Genomic DNA, 24,909 nt, shown 5'->3' with positions numbered 1-24,909 from the left:
CTATGTCTTCTAGATCTTGACGCGGAGCGCGAGCGTGAGTTTGTGCGTCCTCTTTGATACTGACTAGTTAACATAGCTACTTGCCTGGTTAGTTCGTTGACTTGTTGCATCAAGGCGTCGGTGGGCGAAACTGGACACGCTGTATAGGTGGCAGAAGTAGTCGCTACCTGTGGAGCGCGGGGCGTCGGTGGAGCTAACTCGTACACCCTGTCAGCTAGATCGGCGAGCTTATCTAAAGACTGGTCAGACTGCGACGCAAGTATAGTCTGCACATTATGTGGCAAACGATCGCACCAGATTGTTTGTAGAAGTTCCGAAGTCGCAGCGGTACCGGCAAGATTCTGCAAGTGTCGTAAAAATTGGGACGGGCTACGGTTGCCGAGTTCTTCATGAACTAATAATTGCCGCGTTCGTTTTTCCTGAGACGCGGAGAGTCTCCGAATTAGTTCCGCCTTAATTTTTCCATATTTATCGGCAGCGGGAGGGTTAGTTATTACGTCTTTTACCTCCATCGCGTACCGCGCCTCCAGCTGCCCGGCGACGTAATAAAATTTTGTATCATCCTGTGTGATCTTTGAAAGTTGAAATTGAGCTTCTATTTGCGCGAACCACAGTGCGGGCTCGTCCGCGTTGAACGGCGGTACGCGGACGCCAACCTTACATACCTGCGCCTCCTCGGTCGCGTCCACACACTCCTTACTTAAATTTTCCTTCGACATCTTCGTGCTGTCGGATGGTCACCAATGTGGAGTGCTAGCAGGTATGCAGGTAAGGATGGTAGTACTTACAGGAAAGATACGCAGATGCTATTTACAGATGTATTTACATTAAAGATATGTACATAATGTTACAGTATTTATAATTATTTATATGCAACGAGAAATTGCGAAACCCGATTTTAGCTCTCAGTTGAAGTAACCGTTTTTCCTCGTTGCCACGGCAGCGGTGGTGGCGTATCGCGCAGGCGCGCGGTCAATTGCTAGCCAAGCAGGCCGCCACATGCTTGCGTGTTTTCTTTTCTTCCTGAATGTGATTTGCAACACTTGATCACACAAGCCATAGTCAGAAATAAAACTTGGAACTATCACAAATATACACTGAGGTATTTTTTCCACGATCTATCAGAAATCCTCACAAAATAAATAAATATCGTCAAGACGACCATTGAAGTCGCGCTAAAAACTCGAACCAATATAATACGACTATGTACAGTTGTCAAAGATGGAGACCGAGTGTGAAATGACAAACGTATATTTAATTTTGCCGTATAATAAATGGACCCCAGGTCCGTTTTGACATCAGCATTTAGGGACAACCTTCGAGAAAACGAAAGAAGTTGTGGATTATTGTCTCATTCGCTCATATAAAAAAGGTAATAGTGTGGTGTGAGTAAGATACATGTCACCGAGCTCTTATTTTAGCATGGCTTCCATGCTTTAGTTATAGGCTCCCCACAGACAGTCTTAAAAATTCATAATCTTAAAAAAAACTTGTATGCAATCTGACAGTTCAAACTGACACTGACAAGACACTGACAGATCTGAACTGTCAGATTGCATACAAGTTTTTTTTAAGATTATGAATTTTTAAGACTGTCTGTGGGGAGCCATACTTCCGTGAGAACAGTTGACTCAGATAGTTTAAGACATCCTTAAAAGTGCTACTAAACACGTTACTGTCTTTAAGGCTGTAATGGACGGTCGGACATACGTCCTCCTCCGAACCAAAAAGTGAATCAGTGGGATCAGTACGTTTTAAGCTAGGAACATACTACGCGGACGTCCGTCGTAAAACGACCGCGACCGCGACCTATCAGTGTGCACGGAACAAAACATCCAGAGAGCCAGATTTCGATCGGACGTCCGTGCGCTCAAGGCCACGTCCGCGTCCGTCGACCGATAGTTTGCACGGTTATGTGTAATGTCATTGTCCAGATTCCCGTCCGCGGTCGATTCACGACGGACGTCCGCGTAGTGTGTTCCTAGCTTTACTCCGTACCACAGACCGATGATGACACGTATAGAAAAAAATATGGCATTGTACCGGAAAACAATATTCTCGGAGAAAAAAAAAACGATTCATAATTTTCGTAGAAGTTTGCTTTTGCCGCGAATCAGTACGCTGTCGATATAACCATTAGTGCGTTTTCACATTATCCGATCCCATATCGGATGTCAAAAGGATTTCAAAGGCCAAAATCAAAGGTAGCGGCTTAAATATAATATGGGATATCGGTCCTACATCCGATATCGGAACGGATAATGTGAAAACGCACTTAGGCTGTAAATTTGTCAGCGCGAAATATCATATCATGCGAGTATGGAGCTTTGGTATGGAGTGTAAAAATATTTATTGGTAAGATTTTAGATATATTTTATTTCTAGAAATGTGATACATTGTTCATGTATAATATTGCTCCAATTTAATCCATAGTCGTGGAGTCCGATGTAATGGTATTAAAAAAAACTAACTAAATATTGAATACTTATTGAAAATGAAGAAGGGAACGCATTACGAATAATAAAATACACACAAATTATAGGAGAAAACATTTATTTTGCAAAAAGAAATAATCGATTTGATTTTTTAATAAAATTCGTATTTAGAGATACACGTAAGTACTTATCGACTCTGTATAAATAAATCTCACTTAAACATAACCGGAAATAATACATTTTATTCGAGACCAAAAAGTCCTCAACTTAATCCGCTAATTACGCAAACGTAATATCGAATCGATATATAAATATATCACTATAGAGTATGTACAGGTCGCTACGCGTCGAGCTCGTCCTCGCGTTGGCTCGAGAAGTAGCTGACGAGGCCCCCGAACACGCCGCCCGGCGGCTCGGCCGGCTCCGTCTTCACGAACTCGGGGCCCTTCGGGGGCTCGGGTCCCCGAGGCTCCAGCGGGGCCGAGGGGGGCGCCACCGGCAGCGGCTCCGGCTCCGCGGCCGGCGCGCCCAGCGACACGGGCACCGGCACCGGCACCGGCACGGGCGCCGACACCGGCTCCGGCGCGCCCACCGCCGGAGGGGAAGGCCGCTTATCCGGCGGCGGCGTCGGCGGAGGCTTCTCTCGCTTCATGTCCGGCGCCGGGTAGTAGGGCGCGCGCATCAGCGGGAGGCCGTAGGGCGGCGCGCCCGGCCGCAGCGCCGGCAGGTAGTGCGGCTCGGCCCGCGGCGAGCGCGCCGGCTCCGGCCTCTCCGGCGGCAGGAACCGGTGCAGGTTCTGGTGCATGCGCTGCAGCGGCGACGGGCCGCGCAGCAGCAGCGGCTGCTCCGCCGGCGGCGCGTACGGGCCGTAGGGGCCGTACTGCGGCGCGTACGGGCCGAGCGGGTAGCGCGGCCGCCGCTCCTTGTTGTCGGTCACTTTGATCTTGGGGTGGCGCGGCGGCTCCGGGGAGGCGCGCGGCGGGGACTGCACCGGCGAGTGGTACTCGGGCTCGGTCTTCACCTCGGCCTTGATCCTGACGGGGGGCTCCCTGGGCGGCGGCGTGGAGCGGTCGCCGGGCGCGGGCGGCAGCGAGGCGGGCGACGCGGAGCCGGGCGACGGCGTGCCGGCCAGCTGCGCGGCGGGCCGGCACGGGCCGCGAGGACCCTGCAGCCCCTGCAACTGTACGGGCGGGCCGGCGCGCAGGAGCCCGTGGAGGGCAGGAGGGTGGGGGCCCGGCCCGTGTGGGGAGCCGGGGGGATGCGGTCCGGGGGGCCCGTGCGGGCCGCGCGGCCCGAGCGGACCGTACGTCGAGCCTGGCGGGCCGGGCGCGCCCGGAGGTCCGTGTGTGGAATTCGGTGGTCCGTGGGGGGGCCCGTGAGACGAGTTAGGCGGCCGTGGGGCCCCGGCGGTCGGTGGGCGGATCCGGGCGGACCGTGCGGCCCCAGAGGTCCGTGAGGCCCCGGAGGACCGTGGGGAGGTCCGGGTGGCCCGTGAGGAGATCCGGGAGGCCCGTGGGGAGGGCCGGGAGGTCCGTGAGACGAGCCCGGGGGCCCGTGAGGTCCAGGGGGCCCGTGCGGCGTACCGGGCGGGCCGTGAGCGGGTCCGGGGGGTCCGTGAGAATTCCTAGGCGGGCCCTGAGATGAGCCCGGATGGGCGTGGGGTCCATGGGACGAGCCCGACGGTCCGTGGGTAGAGCCGCCGGGCCCGTGCGGCCCGTAAGGCGAGGCGGGCAGCAGACGGGCGAGGTGCGCGGGCGGGTGGGTGTTGGCGTGGTGGGCGTGGTCGAGGCGGTAGGGCAGGCGGTAGTAGTGCGGCGGGTACTGGCGCGGCAGGCCGGGGTGCGGCACGTACATGACGCCGGGCCGCGCCGCGTACCCCGCGCCCGCGCCCGCGCCCGCGCCCGGCCCGCCCGCTGTCGGGCCCGGCCCGGCGCCCGGGTACATCATCGGGCCCCTGACAAAATATCAACATGTTAGAGACCCCACATTCCCCTATTGAAATATTGTTACGGTTAACGATACGACAGATTTATGTCAAAATTTAATCTAAATCAGAAGACAAAACAAAACTCATAAGATACAAAAAAATATAAACGTGACACATCATTTTTTTTTATAAATATTTCCGGAACATAGACCAGACCGGACAGATACACTTCTAAAATCTGGAATATTACGAAACAGTCATCACATGGCGACCCTGCCGGGTATCCCTACCTGTATTGGTTGAGCATATGCGGCATGCGCGTGATGACGCTGGGCTCCTCGCTCACCGGCTTGAACGGCTGCGGGGACCCCGCCACGGATAGTGTGCCTGTCAAACATTTCAAATTTTTTATAATGTTCTGAAATTTAAAAAAAATATACTTCAAAATGAAGTAACTCGTGTAAATGATATAAATAATATCTTTACTTCTTGAAGAATAAAGATAGAACTATAATAAACGCATATATTTTAAATCTATTTTTTAAGCGGTAAAGATTTGCAGAAATTATCTTACTAAATTGTTATTTCATTTAATTTATAAAGGTAATTAGCGGTCAACTTTAACAAAAGACAAAAGATACTAATGCCATTGTCTGCATGTATTCTCTCGAATGGGTCTCGACATTATAAAACCATACGACTGTAATCTATGGCCAGTCGGTGATGCACATAAAACCATAGCAGGGCGGATGTGTTGGCTCACCTTCCCGGAGGTTGTCGGCGGCCAGCGGGCCCGCCACCGGCACGCCGCGCAGCTCCGCTCGTACCTACATAAACACAAATTAGTAAGTAACTTTATTAATTATTATAAACTACAATAATAATTATAAACTATAATAATAATCCCGTTCGGGGGTTTCCCGTGTGGTGACGAGTTAAGAATTTCACCACCCCCTTTCTTCCCGTGGGTGTCGTAGAAGGCGACTGTGGGATATGGGTTAAATTGTGGCGTAGGCGAGAGGCTGGCAACCTGTCACTGCAATGTCACAGTTTCGTTTCCTTTCAATCCCTTATTTGCCAAGAGTGGCACTGAAACGAGTAGTTTCAGGTGCTCTGCCTACCCCTTCATGGGATACAGGCGTGATTGTATGTATGTATGTATGTGTATAATAATAATGGCAATACGCCACAGCGCTGCTGTCAACGTTGTTGTCTCGGATGTACTCGCAAGTACAAGTTATACACGGTCAAGGATATTTTTTTTTCCTATACTTAAGATTAACTTCCTTATTCATAAACGTTCACTAAAGTTGACAAGCCGATAAAAATCGTTTGCCCCTTTCTATCATACTAATACGTCGGAAAGGGACAAACGATTACTATCGGCTTATTAACTTAAGTAAGCATTCATGAATAAGGGGGTATGTCTAAATATCCATTACCTGTAACCTCGGTTGTGCAGGGAACCTCTGCGGTTGGTCTGGGCCGGGTCCCGGACCCGGTCCCGGATAGTCCGGATGCTTCATGCCCGGGTACATCATGCGCATGTCCGGCCGAACATTGTAGCCCACCGGACCGGATATTGGGTATTCTGGCTTCTCCTAAAATAATAGTTATGAGGTAAGTTGCAAATGCTAGTTTTGATCTGATCGCGGGTGATGATATTAGATAGATGATTTATTTCACGAAAAAAATTACAATACAAGTTTGCGTTTCTGTACAAAAATATAAGAATTCCCATCATGATCGTCTTAAAAATTAAAAACTTAGGGATAACAGGAATAATATCAATAAATCATCATATTGTGGTATTTGTAACTATTTACCCTACCCTATTTTAGTAACGAAGAAAGTATATGAAATAATTTTTAAGAAAAAAAAACCGCCTTCCTTTGGTTTTCTGGTGACTACGTCACACTGTACACTACGTCAGAAACCGGTCGAAATTTATAACCGCCTGCTTGTATGGCGTGAACCCGCCCAGCGGGGTTTCCGGCATCTGAGTAAAGTTCACGAGTGCCCACTAGGAAGGTTCTTGGTTACGAAACTGTTGAATTTGCTGCTTAATAATAAGTTATTCCTATTGACAAGGGCGCTGTGCCAGAGTACAGTGAAAAGTTACCTTTTTCATCCGCTTGCTCTCCTGTAGCGCTATTTTGGCTAGTTTCTTCTCCTCTCGCTCTTTCGCCTTCAGTTCTTTTAGTTTCTCCTTCTCTTCTTTCTTTTGTATCCTTTCCATGCGCTTGGCTTCTTTCTCTGCTAGTTTGGCTTCGCGTTCTTGACGTTTCTTTTCTCTTTCGAGCTTAAAATAAAACAAGGTCAAGTAAGTGTATACGGGCATTTATGATCATCGTTTCAACTAGGCCAAATGTGAACTGTAGACACACTACACACTTTCGCAGTAAATTACGATACAAGTGCGAAAAAGAAGAAGTTTGAAACGAGTGATGATAAATTAAAACACGACCGAAGCGAGCGTTTTGAATCGACATGAGTTACGAATTTCCTTTTCGCACGTGTATCGTACGACGTTTTTCAGTGCAGATGGCCCTCCAAAGTTTCGACCTGACATATAATCAACCACTTCTCGCACTAGTGCGTAAAAAAAACACCATCTGTACTGAAATAGTACATTACGATACGAGTGCGGAAAAAAAAAGAAGTTCGAAAAGAGTGACGATAACTTAAAACACGACCGAAGGGAGTGTTTTGAATCGACACGAGTTACGAATTTACTTTTCGCATGTGTATCGTACGACGTTTCTCAGCACAGATGGTGCTTTTTTACGCACTAGTGCGAGAAGTGGTTCATTTCTTGTCAGGCCGAAATTTTGGAGGGCCATCTGTACTGAAAAATAGTATTTTATGCAACAGGCGTTTAAAGGAGGTCAAAAAAGACGAGTGGCGTGGGTAACAATTTGAGGCGAAGCCGAAAATTGTTATTAAGACGCCACGAGTATTTTTTGACTCAGTTAAACACCGTTGCATACAATACTTTTTCTACGACCATGCACTTACTTTTGAATAGTTTTCTAGAATAACTTTCGTGAAATTCGCACTGTTTCCTAAAAGTATTTTGACTTGTCCTCTGCAATGTTTCTGCACTCACCCTGTCGCTCGCACTCCCCCGCCCCGCCGCCCGCCCCGGCCGGCGCCCCGCGGCCCGCTATATCCGTTAACGGCTCCCTAACAATGCTGTCAGAGCTATATCGAATGCGTGGGTGCGCGGGGCGCCGGGCGGGGGCGGGCATCTGCCATGTAGGGTTTTAACGATCTATGCACGACACGGTAAATGACGAATAACACGGGAGTAGAAAAAAAGTAAATTCGTAACTCGTGATGGCGATTTATAGTACATTACTACAGAGGCCGGGACAAATAGGGTTGCCGGCCGAAGACATATAGACGGCCGAGCGAAGCGAGGCCGGATAGGTCTGAGGCGGGCAACCCCATTTCCCGCCGAGGTATGTATAGTGCTTTTCTCAAACATGGTATGAAATAAATAAAGTCTACTGAAAATAGTAACTTTGGATGGCTGTATCTCCTAAACGGTGCGTCGTAGCGCAAAAATAATCGAATTTTCGTTCCCCTTTAATACCCCGTATACGCCTATAAAAAAAAACAAAAAATTAAAAAAAAACGAAAAAAATTTTTTTTGTATGAAAACGCACCCCAAAATCAAATATTGTCTAGGGCCCGTACCAGTTGCAGTCGGCACGTCTATAAAGCCCCTTATAGTTTTTTTTTTAATTGGCTAAATACCTGGACGTTATGTCAGAATTATCTGTGTTTGGAAATTAAAAAAGAAGACTTTGCCGGCCTTGTCCTGCAAGGTTTGTATGAAATTCCATTATCTATCAATCGTCCTAGCCGCACCTGCAACGTCATACTTCGCTGCCAATTATAAGGCACATAACATCAATATTTCATACCATGTTTGAGAAAATTGTATTTATTGCGACCTCGTCCACCATAATATGTTAATTTTAAAAATATTGAAATCCCATCCTGTTTTCTTGGTTACCCTGAAAACCAGCGCCGTGGCTAATACCAATTAGCCATTGGCATATGCTGAGTGGCATCCTTTTTGGTGACTTTAGTTTAAGATGTATATAGATTAAGGCTATTGTTGTTTTACTTGTATATTTTCACCAAATAAACGTTTTCTATTCTATTCTATTCTAAAACACTCCCTTCGGTCGTGTTTTAATTTATCGCCACGCGTTTCGAACTTCTTCTTTTTTGCACTTGTATCGCAATGTACTATTATTTTTAATAAGTAAGATATGATTATTTCTTACCTGATTGGGTTTGATCGGTTCTTGACCTAGGTCTGTAAATTAAAAGACACATACATGTTATTATTATGAATATTAATTTTAGTAGGGAACAGATGGTTTTTAAAGCAGTTATCGAAGAATAGGAATTTAATAGTTTTGTAAGCTGTAAGAGTAGTTGATGTTTTAGAAAAGTGTGTCGTCACTCGTCAGGCTACTTCCTACAGGTAAATTTATAAGAGTCAATATGGATAGAATGAATCAATGAAAATATGCACGCGAGCGATAGATTTATCGATACTTATAAAGGAAGTTCTAGACAGTAAGATCGTATACGTATCGGCAGCGTGCAGTCACAGAGTCGTAGTCGTCGTACGTAGCGAATACTGATGTCACTGAGACAATCAAAGTTTAGTTTATTCCGTCAGTGTCAAGGTCGCCGTACACACGGGAGCAACGGTCGGGCCGACCCTCGGACCGGCCCGTCGGCCGAGCGCGTAAACGGCTACTCGGCCGTACGTCGGCAGTCGACGCCAGCGCCGGCCGGCCGACAGACCGGTGTCGGTTCTTTGGTCGGTTCAAGGGTTGGCTCAATGTGTACAGCGGCCTATACAATCTGTAGGGTGTGGTGCGCAAGTGATGAGGAGGTCGGGTGAGAGCGGTACGCACCTTTGATCTTGACGCCCACGAGCTTGGCCAGCGCGTCGTCCGCGGGCGTGCCCGCGCCCCCCGCGCTCCCCCCGCTTCCGCGGCCGGCGCGCGCGCCGCGCGGGCCCCTGCGCGCACGGACAGTTGTCAATCATATATAACAGTATCGCACCTCAAAATTATTTTTTCTCAAACATGCAATGAAATATTGTCTTTACGTTCCTTAAAATGGACTGGGAAATATCGCTTTTTGGGCGCAACAACTCGAGAGGACTGTAAAGGGATTTCATATTATTTTTTAGGCCTAGGCCTGCAAAATAACTTTTTTTATAAAATATTGTCCTGTAGAGCATTTTTTTTTATTTCATTGTATATTTGAGAAAAGCACTATACATGCCTCGGCGTGAAAACGGATTCCCGGCCTCGTATCTCTATCAGCGTATATACCCACTTGGCCGGAAATCCTCATTTTCCCGGCCTCTGATGTAATGTACTATTTCATCACACCCGCACTTTAAATGTGCTATTGCACGCAGGCGGAGCGTGAGTTATAGAAAAATTGTTCTCCCAAGGGAACAATGAAATTTCTCGTACCGTACTTAACTTTTTTACATCTATTTACATATTTTTTACATTGCGAGTGTGATGAAAAACATTGGGTGTTACTCGCGAGGAGTATGAATATTACTAATTCGAGTCTTTAAATCGCTCCGGCGAACCATCGCGATTTAACTTCCTCTCGTTAGTAATATTCAACTTCCTCCCCTTGTTGCACTATGTACTATTAGATTAACATGATTAGGCTTGGGACTTTTGGATGCTCGCTATGGTTCTGGCATCCGCAGAGTCGCCATTAGGCTTGTGCCGTTTCGTTCGTTGATCGGAGCGCTCCGATCTCGTTCAGTCGCTCCCACGAACTAGTTCGCTCTTTTAGGTCTTTTGCTCATTTAGTTCAGCCAGACCAGCGACCGTTGCGGTCGGAAAGATCAGAACGAATGGGACCGAGTAGTGTCAAAATGATACGAATAGTCTACAGATAGTAACATTCCGGGCCGAAGGTTGTAAGTAACCGAAGTTTAATATGAAAACTTGACTTTTTTGTTGCTCTGCTCTCACTCTCGGTCGGCGCAGTCACACATTCGTTCTCGATCCAAACCGCTCGTGTTCGCCGATCCTGTACTGAACTAAATGAGCAAAGACCGATTCTCAGAGCACGGAAAGATTCAGTTCATTTCGGTCATTGATGGGATTTTATTCCTAACAGTTCATAGTTCGTGAACGACACAAGCCTAGTCGCCATTATGTTAAAAAAATTTTTTCGAAGTCAAAGTCAAAGCCTGGAAATAAAACATGTTAGGCACCGGCCACATCAGAGCGTCGCATGTCTCGGGGCGCGCAACGGACATCGGCGCCACGCCACCTGAGTGTAATTCAAAAAGCGTCTCCTCAGTACATTTTGTATAGGAAGGACGTAAGGCGCGCCGGTGGCCGGTCACTTAGATGTCATGATCTATACGTATACCTATAACAATATGCAATTAATTTTATCACAAATCTATTACACACACGTGTCGAAGTTCACAGTTGACGCGATATGCATAATATATACTATGTATATACGTATATACTACCTACGATTTACTTTACTATGCATCCTCTTTGATACTTGTGTTTTGTTTGACAGACGACTGACATCTATTTCAAATAAAAACACTTGAGTAATAACTTGTCAGTTCAGATGAAATATCGTTTACGCAATTTGTAACAAAATTTTAAAATGAATAATTTTACGACTTGCGAAATTAAATCCTGGTTAGAGCCGTATCAGGAATTAAAATATGATGAAGAAAATTCTAGTATATTTTGCTCTTTATGTGATGTTCATTTCTAAGCCGGAAAAAAAGTATTTATTGCTAACCATATTAAAAGTGTATCCCATCAAAAAAACTGTGGTGAATATAGCTTGTTGTTGGATTGGATAGAGATATTGTTGTTAGATATTCTATTTCCAGGCTTTGAAGGACTTCGAAAAAATATTTTTAACATAATGGCGACTCTGCGGATGACAGAACCATAGCGAGCATCCAAAAGTCCCAAGCCTAAACATGATACATTTTTAAATTTGTATATCCCGACCCGACTTTGGTTTTGATAGCGTGCAAAGTATACTACGATATTACAGTTAAAATTTTAATTAACCCGTAAGTATGTATGTAAGGGATGTAGGTACAGATTTCTAATGGGTCGGCGACGCGCACGTGACACCCCTCGAGTTGCAGGCGTCCATAGGTCACGATGACCGCTTCCCGTCGAGCGAACCGTATACCGATTTGCCACCGACGTTGTATAAAAAACGCGCGTACGACCGTACGCGTCTTCGGCGATGAATGAATTAGGCAATCATAAGAAAATCGGAGTTAAAATGTTAAAATATTGGAAGAAACAATTGACCCACCTGCTTCCTCGCCCGCCGCGACTGCCCTTGCCTCGCAGCGGCCTCGGCGTCTCTGTGATGGCCGCTTGAGCGTCTGCAACAAGATTATCATTTAAAACCGTAGCCTCATAGTTAAACAATCTTTACTTCATCTTTTATATGACAAGAACCCTTATAAATCATGTCGTTCACAATGACAAACGAAATTGACACATCTAACATAATAATAAAACACAAATTTTCGTGAATGACAAACTCTATGAAAAAGTCTACACATACACATAACTTGTATGGTACTATCGGGGTCTTTATGAGCTCATTCACATTAAAATACCTTTAGTGTTCATTAAAAAGTGTGTAAAAATACATTTAGTCCTAATTAGTGTTAGAAAGCATAAGGTACAACAGGGAAAATCTCGACTGGTCCATTTTTTCTTTGTTTTACAATGTTTGCATTATTAGTGTCCACCGGTTATATATGGTAGGCGTATTCAGTAGATACATGTAGAACTTAACATGATAGCATAGTAATAAAAAAAAAAAAAAAAAAAACCGATCAGTTACAATTGCCCCCCAGTCGAGATTTGTCCCGCTGTACCTTACATAACTTGCTAAGATGCACCTGTAGCTCCTCTTCCTTAGCCTCTTCGTCACATCATCGGGTAGTTTCTTTAGTAAAACCACTTCTGGTTATATTTACACTAGTACTATTATTTAAAAAGTGTATATACGTAAACTTTATAGTGTTGCCACTGAGGTTTCTATTGCTCGTTCTCATGAAAATACTTTTAGTGCTAGTGAAAAGTGCTTAAAGATAATTTTAGTGCTAATAAGTGTTAGAAAGCGTACACACATAACTTACTAAGATGCGCTTGTTGCTCCTCTTCCTTGGCCTTCGTCACATCATCGGGTAGTTTCTCAAGCGGCACCACTGCTATCTTGATGAGGTCACTCAAAGTATTCTGGTTATATTTACACTAGTGCTAGTATTAAAAAGGCAATACTATACCTCTCTCACGGTCCTAGTAGTGTGGTGTAATTCTATCTCAAAATATGTCTAGTGCTAGTTAAAAGTGCTTAAAGATAATCTTAGTGCTAATAAGTGTTAGAAAGCGTACACACATAACTTACTAAGATGCGCTTGCAGCTCCTCTTCCTTGGCCTTCGTCACATCATCGGGTAGTTTCTCAAGGGGCACTACTGCAGTCTTGATGAGGTCGCTTAAGGTCTTCTGGTTGGGGTCGGGGCGGTCGGAGTCGGAGCTGGCGTCCGACGTGGTGACCTTGAACTCGTCCGAGCTGTCACATGTGCTTGCCGCTGCCTTTGTGCATTTCCTGTGGAGGGATTCATGTGTTATCTTGTAAATCACGCTGCGGCGTGTGAAATTTTAACCCCCGGCGTATTCATATCTGTGAAAAGTTATTTTCAATTTGATCATGGATAAAGATAGGATCTATCCATACTAATATTATAAATGGGTAAGTGTGTGTCTGTTTGTTTGTCCGTCGTTCACGGTAAAACGGAGCGACGAATTGACGTGATTCTTTAAGTGGAGATAGTTGAAGGGATGTAGAGTGACATAGGCTACTTTTTGTCTCTTTATAACGCGAGCGAAGCCGCGGGCAAAAGCTAGTAAATAATGTTTTAAAACCCCTCTTTATCGCAACCTTCAAAATTGTACAAAATCTATAAAAATGCCAATTTACATTTATTTAGAACCGAGTAAAGGTTTTTTAGGACAGTTTTTAAGTCCACCACGGGATCTAGTAGCTCCCCTCACTGACCGAAAAAATACACGAGCTCGAATAACTTACTGCTGTAGGCTTCACGATTTCTAAAGCATTTCATTTCATTTATTCATTGTAAAGTCATGTAAATACATTAAAATGCAGGTGTAATGCAGTAGGTAGGTCAGTTCATGACGCCCTGTGAGGGCATACGCATTTGTCGCGATATATTGTCATACATATAAGTACTTACGTCTTCAGATTCCGTGTTAGGCATCTCCGTATAATCTATCTTCTTCTGTGTTTGGGCGACCAGCCGTTAGGCGAGTCGCTGAGGCCGCCATAAGTCACACGAGTCCGAATGACTTACTGCTGTAGGCCTCACGATTTCTAAAGCATTTCTCGCGTTAATTTGCCTAATTTAGTTATATAAAATACTTACGTCTTCAGATTCCGTGTTAGGCATCTCCGTATAGTCTATCTTCTTGTGCCTGGTCCTGTGTTTGGGCGACCAGCCGTTAGGTGAGTTGTAGAGGCCGCCATAAGTCACACGAGGCCGGATAACTTACTGCTGTAGGCCTCACGATTTCTGACACATTTCTCGCGTTAATTTTGTACTTACGTCTTCAGATTCCGTGTTAGGCATCTCCGTATAATCTATTTTCTTCTGCCGGGTCCTGTGTTTGGGCGACCAGTCGTTAGGCGAGTCGCTAAGGCCTCCATAGGTGACTCGAGGCCGGATCACGTTCCCGTCGGCGTCGTACTGTTGTAGGCCTCGCGGTTTCTTAGGCTTTGACGGACGGGACTTATCGCGCTTCTCGCGTTTTTCACGTCTGCGCGATTTGGATTTTGATCTGGAAAAGTTAGTTTGAGAAATGGTCAAATGAAATTAAATATTGTCAACCTTGGGAATTCATGGGTAATTAATGTTGTATTTATTTCAAAGTTTTCGCTGATCGATACGACATGATACCATATTTGCCCTTAATTTAATTGTTTAACACTCAGTGGTGCAAATATCTGTTGTAAATTCTGTTTTGTGTCCTGTCATTTAAGGGTATGAATTAATTATGTTTTAATACTTTTAATATAGATTAATGTTGAAATGAAGCTCACTTATTCTTAGGCGGCCATTCTTTAGCACCGCTAGATTCGCTGGAGCTGCCGGCGAATTCTCCCTTCTTCTTCTTCACTTCCGGTGAGGATTCCCGGAGTTTTGGACGATCTGCAAGTTTTTAATATAATTCAAGGCTTATTATGATGCCACATGCTTGACAATGCCTTTATCGAAATTTTAATCAGACTCGACTTTTGAAAACAGCTTTTTTTTCTTCAAACGACGGAACAAGTTTATAGTTTTTGAGTGTGCATTTAAATTAAACCTATACAAAACCGCAGCTAAATAGATCACGACTCATACAGTGATTAAGTCTGCCAGAGTTCAAGAGAATCAAGAGTTCAGCAAAGCGCATGTTACAACTCTAGAGTTGCAGATGTTTAATTGTTTATTGGCTACGGTGACTGATTACCACCGAGCTGATAGTACGCTTTCCACAGATGTAGTAAAAAAAATAAAAAAGTACCTTTCTTATCAGTGCGTTGCGCGCGTCGGATGGGTAAAGAATCTGACGAGCGAGAATCGGAACTGTCGCGGTCAGCTGATGAAGACATGTCTTCCGATGATGACTCCATACTGGAATATACAAAACATAATTTTAGAACAAAACGGGACTTAATCGCGTAAACACTTTTATATATATAAAATACTTACATACATAGAAAACATCCATGACTCAGGAACAAATATCTGTGCTCATCACACAAATAAATGCCCTTACCGGGATTCGAACCCGGGACCGCGGCGTAGCAGGCAGGGTCACTACCGACTGCGCCAGACCAGTCGTCGCAAACACTTACATTTATATTTGTTTAGTTCGAGAAACTCGCGCGGCTAGATGTTGATGCAATTCCTCGCCAGTCTACCCGTGACATAATGTGATGTTCGAAACGTCGGGCCAAATATAAATGTAAGTGTTTACGCGATTAAGTCCCGTTTTGTTCTAAAATGATGAGTGCAAATCGTGTTAGTCTAAATCAATAAATAATAGTATTGAATGAATAGTATATTTACCCCATTATTCATAAAAAAGTTACTGAACTAACTTTTAGTTAAACGGTGTTTTGTCCCTTTCGCACAAACACATTAGTTAACATGACAGATACACAACTAGGGAACAAATCAAATTATTTTATTGAATATTTTTTTATCTGTTTTGAGGCGGGCGTGTGGTTTAGTGGTAAAAACGTTAGACGCGTAAGCTGAAGACCCGGGTTCGATTCCCGGCTCGGCCACCAGTGGGCCTTGTCGTTTTTTCTTTCGTGTATGATATCTATTTCAATTTATGACTGATAATATAATTATTAGCTAATTCAGGTTTATACAGCGTTTCTGAATAACGCCATTTGTATTTAGGACAACGCCTACACGCCTAGTCAGTGCACCGTGTCAAGATAGGTGCGACGACGAGCGAAGCGAGGAGGAGCGTTTACCTAACTGTGACAAAGCCTATATCTTATACATAGTGCTATCTCAAATTATACAACTAAACCTTTTGTTTTATATTTAAAATGAAGTAATTCTGTGAAATGTTGTGACTTAAAGACAAGTAAAGATGTTTTTTTTAATTGTATGCCAAATCAACGTACCCAGTGTCCTTGAAATCCTCATCGGTTTCGTCGTCGTCCTCGGACACGACCTCCAAGGAGTTGAGTTTGCGCTGTTTCCGTCGCTGCTTCTTCTTCTTACGGATCTCTGTTATTGGTTTACCCTGTAAAAAATAATGTACATCTATGAATTTATTACAATACATGATACTAGGTGGAGGCCATTAATCAATTTAATCATATGAACGATAAGAAAGATATATAGTCAGTTGCCAGAGTTGATTGCAAAAAATGCGAGGTAAATGGTGAAGTGTGGTCATGGTCAAAGTACGGCCCGCGAGCCATATCCGGCCCTCTGGCAGACCTTCAAAGTAGTGTGTGATATGGCCAGCATGGTAGTAAACATGCATTTTTGGTGGAAATCTAGCCCTCCGCTTAAAATTCAGACAAAAGTTTGCCCACTACCTGGCCAAGTGAATAGAAACTGTAATGATATTCACTAGACCAATCTGCTCACAAATTTGGTATAAAAAATACTATAATTTTCTGTCACATTAAGCGGCAACACACACATAGGCGACGCACGTCGTAAGACGTTTCCTCAGTACATTTTGTATAGGAAGGACGTAAACGCGCCGCAAGCGACACGTCACTTGAGGCGCGTTTTACGTCCTCGCACGCACGTCGTAAGACGCGGAACGGACATCAGCGCCGCGCCGCCCGAGTGTAATTTAAATAAAAAGTCAAGCGACGCGCCCTTGCGAAGGCGAGGTGCGTCTTTTGCGCGTTGTACTGAGGAGAAGTTTTTTATTTAAATTACACTCCGGCGGCGCGGCGCTGATGTCCGTTCCGTGTCTTAGGACGTGCGTCGCCTGAGTGTGGATAGTCCCTTAGGCACTAAAGTTGTTTGCTAACCAAAGCGATAGCCTCTTCTCGCTCTTGCTTGAGTTTCTCCTCCTCAGCAGCCTCTATGATGGTGGAGATGTCCTTGCCTCGTCCCTGGTTGCCCGCACTCGTTGTGGGCTCCACGTATTCCTCCTGAAAACAATAAGAATATTTACACAATAATAGTTAAATGCGACGAACGATTACATTTAGGCTGGTTTTCGAGAATCACTAACTGCACGCTAAGAAAAACAAACAGTGATTTCTTTAAATCAAAGACATATAACTCCGTATACACGGATAAAGTCTAAGAAAAAAACGTCCCTCAAATCCATAGAGAAAAAGGTACAGTGGCCTAGATGGCGTTACACCTTTGGGGAACGCTCTATTAGATGGCGCTAGTATTCATATTTGACATTTTCAAGCTAACAATATAGGCCAAATTGTCAAAACTGAGGTTCAAAAGTTTTAAGCTTGTGTCGAGAGACTCGAGAGATGGCAGTCTGTGCACTGTGATTACACATTTTACTTTGACAGTAACTCTGTATAATACTCGATCCTCTTTGCTTTAAATTAAATAACACATAACTGGTCATTAATGATTCATTCTCGTTCATTCTCATCCACTTACATGTGTTGCGTACATACAGATGTAGTTCGAAAAGGGTTTTCTTCGGAAACGTTCGTATTTGTCATGCTAGTTCAATCAATGTCAGTACATCTTGTACTGACACTGACTGAAATAGCATGACACGTTCGTACGTTTCCGTAACAATACGAAGGCAAATCTTTTCGCACTACATCTGTACACGGCGCGCATACAATGTAAAAAAATTCGGCTGTATTATGTTAAGTATATGTTATTGATACATATCAATATAAGAAACTACCAAAAGTTGCGAAAATAGCATCAAAAATCGCCAAAGTTCGCCTAATTTTAGTACATTTGCCGAAATAGCCGCTAAAATACCGAAAATTTGCGATTTTTAAGAGCGCTATGACAAAAAAAGGCGATATATTGTAAAATGCACAATATTTATCGACAAAATTGTACACTTTACTCATACTAAAAGACAGTGAAAGTACTTGTTTCAGTTAGAACATCTTATTAACTGTCGGTTAATTAAAAAACATATGAAAAAAAAAGCTTTTTCAATTAGTAATGATTGTTTTCCTGATGCTCGTTTAGGAAAAACCGCGTGAAGCACAGAATTCGGAGCTCTTATTATGTACAATTTGATAAGCTCACTCTCATAAATGAGGTAAATTTAAGTTCCAAATATCTTGTACTTAAGGCCCATTAAACAATATTTATCATTTAATCCTTTGAAATTGAGAAATTGAAAGTAAAACGAACTCAATTTTGTCTTGAAAATACATTGAAACAAGTGATCATTTCTCCGAAAATCTACATGTTATCGAAGTTATTTTAGTATATAAATAATCTGTACAATCTGCTTAAATTGCTGTTATCCATTTGTCGTTATAATATTATATAATGATTTTTTGCCAATTTTTTGAAAACTAGCCTTCCTGTCGCTATTTGACCGGCGACGGACGCCTGCGATTTCAGTGCCGCGCCGGAGCTCGTATAGGTGAGACGTATGTCACTTCGCTCTCCGAGTTTTGATCGCAAACGTCGAGAATATTTATCGTTGTGTGGGTCGGACGCCTTGTTTATACACGGGCTATCCTCGCATTGTGTGTGTGTAAACAGCGACCAACGAATTTGATCCTAGATCCGTAAATATTTGCTTTTGTAATATTTTGTTATGTTTGAATGTTAAAGTATTACAACGTTATGATGATAAATATGTAAAAATTACAATACGGTCAAGATGATAAGACACATCAAGATGGTACTCGGGATCTGATGATGGAGCCAGAAGGTGGTCACCAGTACCAGTGAACCATGTAAGTAAACGACTTCGTGTTTAGGCTCGTTGGGTTCGTCTCAACAAGACCTTTGACAAGAGGTGGTACTCAGGGTCTGATGATGGAGCCAGATGGTGGTCACCAGTACCAATGAACCATATAACTAAACCCAGAGATGGGGAAATCGTAATCGATTCCGGATTACACGATTACTTGATTTTACTTTGTAATCCACTACTGGGTGTCAGATTACTTGTAATGTAATCAAGTGAAACGGTAAATTACCATTACATGTAAAGGAATCACTAATCATCTATACAATAATTACAATTACCAATAATTCGGAATCATAGTCGATTCAAAATAACTGAAATTATTGACTTGATTACTTTCAGATTACAAATATGTAGTACCTCAGATTGCTGACTGTCACTTTGACACAAAAGTCATCATGGGTGTCGTAAAATAGGTTTTAGGGGGTGCTGATTCCAAAATTAATGACCAATGTGGAATCTGACATTGCTGACTGTCACTTTGACACAAAAGTCGTCATGGGTGTCGTAAAATAGGTTTTAGGGGGTGCTGATTCCAAAATTAATGACCAATGTTCAATCTGACGTTGCTGACTGTCACTCTGACACAAAAGTCGTCATGGGTGTCGTAAAATAGGTTTTAGGGTGTGCTGATTCCAAAATTAATGACCAATTTGGAATCTGACATTGCTGACTGTCACTTTGACACAAAAGTCGTCATGGGTGTCGTAAAATAGGTTTTAGGCGGTGCTGATTCCAAAATTAATGACCAATGTGGAATCTGACATTGCTGACTGTCACTTTGACACAAAAGTCGTCATGGGTGTCGTAAAATAGGTTTTAGGGGGTGCTGATTCCAAAATTAATGACCAATATTCAATCTGACATTGCTGACTGTCACTTTGACACAAAAGTCGTCATGGGTGTCGTAAAATAGGTTTTAGGGGGTGCTGATTCCAAAATTAATGACCAATGATCAATCTGACGTTGCTGACTGTCACTCTGACACAAAAGTCGTCATGGGTGTCGTAAAATAGGTTTTAGGGGTGCTGATTCCAAAATTAATGACCAATTTGGAATCTGACATTGCTGACTGTCACTTTGACACAAAAGTCGTCATGGGTGTCGTAAAATAGGTTTTAGGGGTGCTGATTCCAAAATTAATGACCAATGTGGAATCTGACATTGCTGACTGTCACTTTGACACAAAAGTTGTCATGGGTGTCGTAAAATAGGTTTTCATGGGTACTGATCTCAATATTAATGATCAATTTGGAATCTGATATTGCTGACTGTCACTTTGACATAAAAGTCGTTATGGGTGTTGTCAAATAGGTTTCCAGGGGTACTGTGCAATGTCAGGTTCCAAATCGGTCATGACTTTTTAAATCATTTCATTAATTTTGGAATCAGTACCCCTAAAACTATTTGACTACACCCATGATTCCTTTTGTGTCAAAATGACAATTAGCACTGTGAGATTCCAAAATAGTTATTAATTTTGGAATCAGCACCCCGGAAACCTTTTTGACGACACCTATGACGACTTTTGTGTCAAAGTGACAGTCAGCAATGTCAAGATTCCAAATCGGTCATTAATTTTCAAATCAGCACCTCCGGAAACCTATTTGACGACACCCATGACGACTTTTGTGTCAAAGTGACAGTCAGCAATGTTAGATTCCACATTGGTCATTATTTTTGGAATCAGCACTCCCTAAAACCTATTTTACGACACCCATGATGACTTTTGTGTCAAAGTGGCAGTCGGCAATGTTAGATTCCATATTGTCATTAATTTTGGAATCAGCACCCCCTAAAACCAATTTTACGACACCCATGACGACTTTTGTGTCAAAGTGACAGTCAGCAATGTCAGATTCCACATTGTTCATTAATTTTGGAATCAGCACCCCCGCAAACCTATTTGACGACCCATGACGACTTTTGTGTCAAAGTGACAGTCAGCAATGTCAGATTTCACATTGGTCATTAATTTTGGAATCAGCACCCCCTAAAACCTATTTTACGACACCCATGACGACTTTTGTGTCAAAGTGACAGTCAGCAATGTCGGATTCCAAATCGGTCATTAATTTTTAAATCAGCACACCCGAAAACCTATACTCGTGGTATATGCACTTGAAATGTGAAAGTGAAAATGCTAGAATGACATGTAAACCAAAAACAATTTGAGTGACATAAAGAAGTAAAGTAATAAGCCTGGAATCGAAGTAAAGTGGAATTCAGATTACTTAAGTACTTGATTACCGAGGAATCTATATTACAGGAATCTATATTATACCGATTCCAAAGGAATGGATTACAGAGGTAATCATAATACAGCATTACAGTAATTTTCATATAACAAAAGCAAATATTTGGGATGGGATCTACTTTTATAATTAATTTTTTAAATAAATTTTAACATAATTGATATTATTTTGCGCTACATTCTAGTATTTTCGTACAAAATAATGTTTATTAGAAATCAAAAGTTTATATCGAGATAGTAGATTGTGGTTGTTATCAAAATTCCATAGAAAGGATCAAGATTGTTTTGTCCATTATTGTAGTGCGAGCGAGTGATAAAACGTGCTAGAAAGGGTCGGCATATTGGGCTCGCGCGGCGGGTAAAATACCTAATTTCGCCCGACGCCGAAATGTTATAACGCTCTTAACGCTATTTTCGCAACTTTTGGTAGTTTCTTGTAATAATATGTATCAATAATGTATACTGAACATAATACTGCCGAAAGTTTTTTTTTATCTGAAAGTTGAATTTTCAGGTTTGTATGAGCTTTTCAAAATTTCAAACCTAATGCGGGGGCTGAAGATGTTGATTAAAAAAGCTGAAATTTTGCACAAAGGCTTCATAGACTAAGGTTCAAAGATTGATAACTATTAGGTTTGCTAATTCCAAAAAAGTGTTTTTTTGATCCACCCTAGCATACATGCATACCGCGCGGCGTACGATTGTTAGAAGAGTCTACTGGTCTTATACTTTGCTTATACCAACGTAACGAAGAAGTTTCTCTAGTACATGTTTTAAATTTAAGTTAAATAGAATTACCCCTTATTCATAAACGTTCACTAAAGTTATCAAGCCGATAAAGTTCGTTTGTCCCTTTCTATCACACCAATACGTCGGAAAGGTACAAACGAACTTTATCGGCTTGAAAACTTTAGTAACGTTTATATCGTAACATTTCACACATAAATTCCGAAAAACTCATTGGCACGAGCCGGCCTTCGAACCCGCGACCTCTGGATTGAAAGTCACATGTAACGTAAGTATAGTTAAATATTGAGTGGTACCTTGATAGCGGAGCTGATGAGGCGATCGTACTCCTGAGCGCGGTAGCTGACGGGCAGTTGTCTACGCGCTCGGAGCCTGTACACGGCTCCCGTCGACGATGATGATGAATAATCGCTCCCGCTTCCGCTGTCAGACTCTGAAAGAACATTTAAAAAATATAAACTTTTGCCCGCGGCTTCGCTCGCGTTAGAAAGAGACAAAAAGTAGCCTATGTCACTCTCCATCCCTTCAACTATCTCCACCTAAAAAATCATGTCAATTCGTCGCTCCGTTTTGCCGTGAAAGACGGACAAACAAACAGACACACACAGTTTCCTATTTTATTAGTATGGATAACTACAAACCACAATACAAAATTTAAATTTTGAAAAAAATCGCCAACATAGTGGACCGATTTCCATGAAACATGGCTAAGAACACTCCCGATGAATTCACCTTTTAAACAAAAAAATAAACTAAATCGAAATCGGATCATCCGTTCGGCATCTACGAATAACATACCTTCTTCTTTCTCCTCACTCTTGACGGAAGGCGGTTTCTTCAGCAGCTCCTGTTCTTTGATCCGTGCCCGTTCTGCTTCGACGCTTTCTACCAGTTCGTCGTACTTCGCTAGCTCGCTCTCTAGGGACGATATTAGCATTGCCTGGAAACAAAGTTTAAAATTAAATTATCGTGTTAGTTTAGGTGTAGGTTTATCAACGATTTTATAATATAGTGGTCCTACCAAAAGTTCTTCTTTTATTTCTAATAACAATACAAAGATGCTTACTACCTACTACAATTTCGCCAAACCAAAGTTTAACGGCGAGGTTATGCACTCTTATAAGTACTTATAACAATTTATTAACATGCACTAACACTTGAATTTAGAGGACACGTAACATGTTAACAGATCAAATCATATCCTATGCTACAATCTACATTAGGTATGTGCGTGAGTAATACCTCTGCCACACACTGCCCTACTCGCGCGATTATCGCACCAAGATGTTGCCGGTTCATTGACTTACGCCGAAGAACCGACAAAATGGGGAGCGGTGAGCATGACGACTAGCGCGGCCACACTATGCCTCTGCTTATTTCCCACGCCGCCATTTGTATGGCCAACCTACGCTCCAGGTCCAGGCTGGATCCGCGCATGGATAGGAACCTAAAACTGACAGTGACAAAAGATAGTCGCTGCCTGGTAAATAAAAGAGACGCGATGATAGCGCGAGCGGTTATAGTTCGTCGCCGAGCGATAAACTATAAACCGCTCGCTTTCTCTTTCATTTACACGGGAGAGACTATCTTCCGTTCGTCTCAATCACATGCTCATCGCTTACTAGCTTTTGGTGGGACTAGTGACTTAAGCAGGACAAAAAATATTTGGTTTAACCATTTTTAGGGTTCCGTAGTCAACTATACCCTTATAGTTTCACCATGTCTGTCTGTCCGTCCGTCCGCGGATACCTCAGTGACCGTTAGCACTAGAAAGCTGAAATTTGGTACCAATATGTATATTAATCACGCCGACAAAGTGGTAAAATAAAAAGTGAAAAAAAAAATGTTTTGTTAGGGTACCCCCCCCCCCCCTACATGTAAAGTGGGGACTGTTTTTTTTTTCATTCTAACCCCAACGTGTGATATATTGTTGGATAGGTATTTAAAAATGAATAAGGGTTTACTAAAATCGTTTTTTGATAATATTCATATTTTCGGAAATAATCGCTCCTAAAGAAAAAAAAATGTGTCCCCCTCTCTAACTTTTGAAAAATATGTTTAAAAAATATGAAAAAAATCACAAAAGTAGAACTTTATAAAGACTTTCTAGAAAAATTGTTTTCAACTTGATAGGTTTAGTAGTTTTTGAGAAAAATACGGAAAACCACGGAACCCTGTGGCCCACGGTGGCCCGACACGCTCTTGGCCGGTTTTTGTTGTAAGTTTTTTTACGGGACCCTAAACACCATATTCAAAGTGTTAATTTTCTATATCAAAATAAGTATTCGTACCTGGCGGACTTTTATTCTGTCATGACTTCTGACTAAAAACGGCGAAGTGTGTTATATCACTACAAGGCTCAATATCGCATGACAGTTTGCATTTATTTTAAAATTCAGATTGGACAAACCTGTAATCTACTTCTTCATAAATTTCCCTACTTAACCGTAGCGTTTATTGTCAACATTAAAGCAATGATACCTCTAACTTTGGTTAGGATATAACAAATAGAAACGAAAATGTTACTGAACACGTGTTCATAACTGAATGGAACCTAGGTATTGCAAAAACTTAAATAAAAAAAGTAGTTTAGAAACACATAGAATCGTTAATACCTCATCCTCCAGATCGTCGTGAATAAAGCCACAAAAACATGATTTGCGTACTTTCATTGCAAAATGTAAAAAATGTGTGGATATAAGTAAATTTAACCATTTATTGAATATTTGTTTAAATTATCATGCAATCGCAAGATGCCTAACTTTAAAGATTTTCTTTTTAGAATATAATGAATAAGAACTGTTTATCTCTCAAAATAATTGTTAGTCGCCTACAAAAAACTTAATGACTAATTATTTACATTACCTAATCTAAGAAAATGTGGATACACCCACGAGCGTAAAAATTAAAAATGTCGCTATCAATTACCCGCGTTTTTAGTTTTTTAACGGCATAAACAAGAACAACTTTTTTTTCCTTGCTG

General features: G+C 42.6%; 1 protein-coding gene across 1 annotated transcript in view; it reads right to left on the bottom strand.

Moving 5' to 3' along the window:
- Positions 1–2,536: 2,536 nt before the first annotated feature.
- LOC125226324 (remodeling and spacing factor 1-like) overlaps positions 2,537–24,909 on the bottom strand; it is a 34,520-nt gene continuing 12,147 nt past the window's right edge. Inside the window, 18 exon segments of the mRNA XM_048130278.1 lie at positions 2,537–3,810; positions 3,813–4,389; positions 4,653–4,749; positions 5,126–5,189; positions 5,805–5,963; positions 6,485–6,664; positions 8,664–8,695; positions 9,309–9,415; positions 11,743–11,815; positions 12,844–13,025; positions 13,027–13,055; positions 14,071–14,302; positions 14,565–14,673; positions 15,032–15,141; positions 16,155–16,276; positions 17,028–17,150; positions 22,223–22,359; positions 22,725–22,866. Of these exon segments, the coding sequence (XP_047986235.1) occupies positions 2,776–3,810; positions 3,813–4,389; positions 4,653–4,749; positions 5,126–5,189; positions 5,805–5,963; positions 6,485–6,664; positions 8,664–8,695; positions 9,309–9,415; positions 11,743–11,815; positions 12,844–13,025; positions 13,027–13,055; positions 14,071–14,302; positions 14,565–14,673; positions 15,032–15,141; positions 16,155–16,276; positions 17,028–17,150; positions 22,223–22,359; positions 22,725–22,866 (3,510 nt within the window). The 3' untranslated portion in view covers positions 2,537–2,775.

This window comes from Leguminivora glycinivorella, chromosome 1 (genome assembly GCF_023078275.1).
Source record: "Leguminivora glycinivorella isolate SPB_JAAS2020 chromosome 1, LegGlyc_1.1, whole genome shotgun sequence".
In the NCBI taxonomy this organism is placed as follows: Eukaryota; Metazoa; Arthropoda; class Insecta; order Lepidoptera; family Tortricidae; genus Leguminivora; species Leguminivora glycinivorella.
Note: the sequence above shows the minus strand (reverse complement) of the source record. Positions and strands in the feature narration are given on the sequence as shown.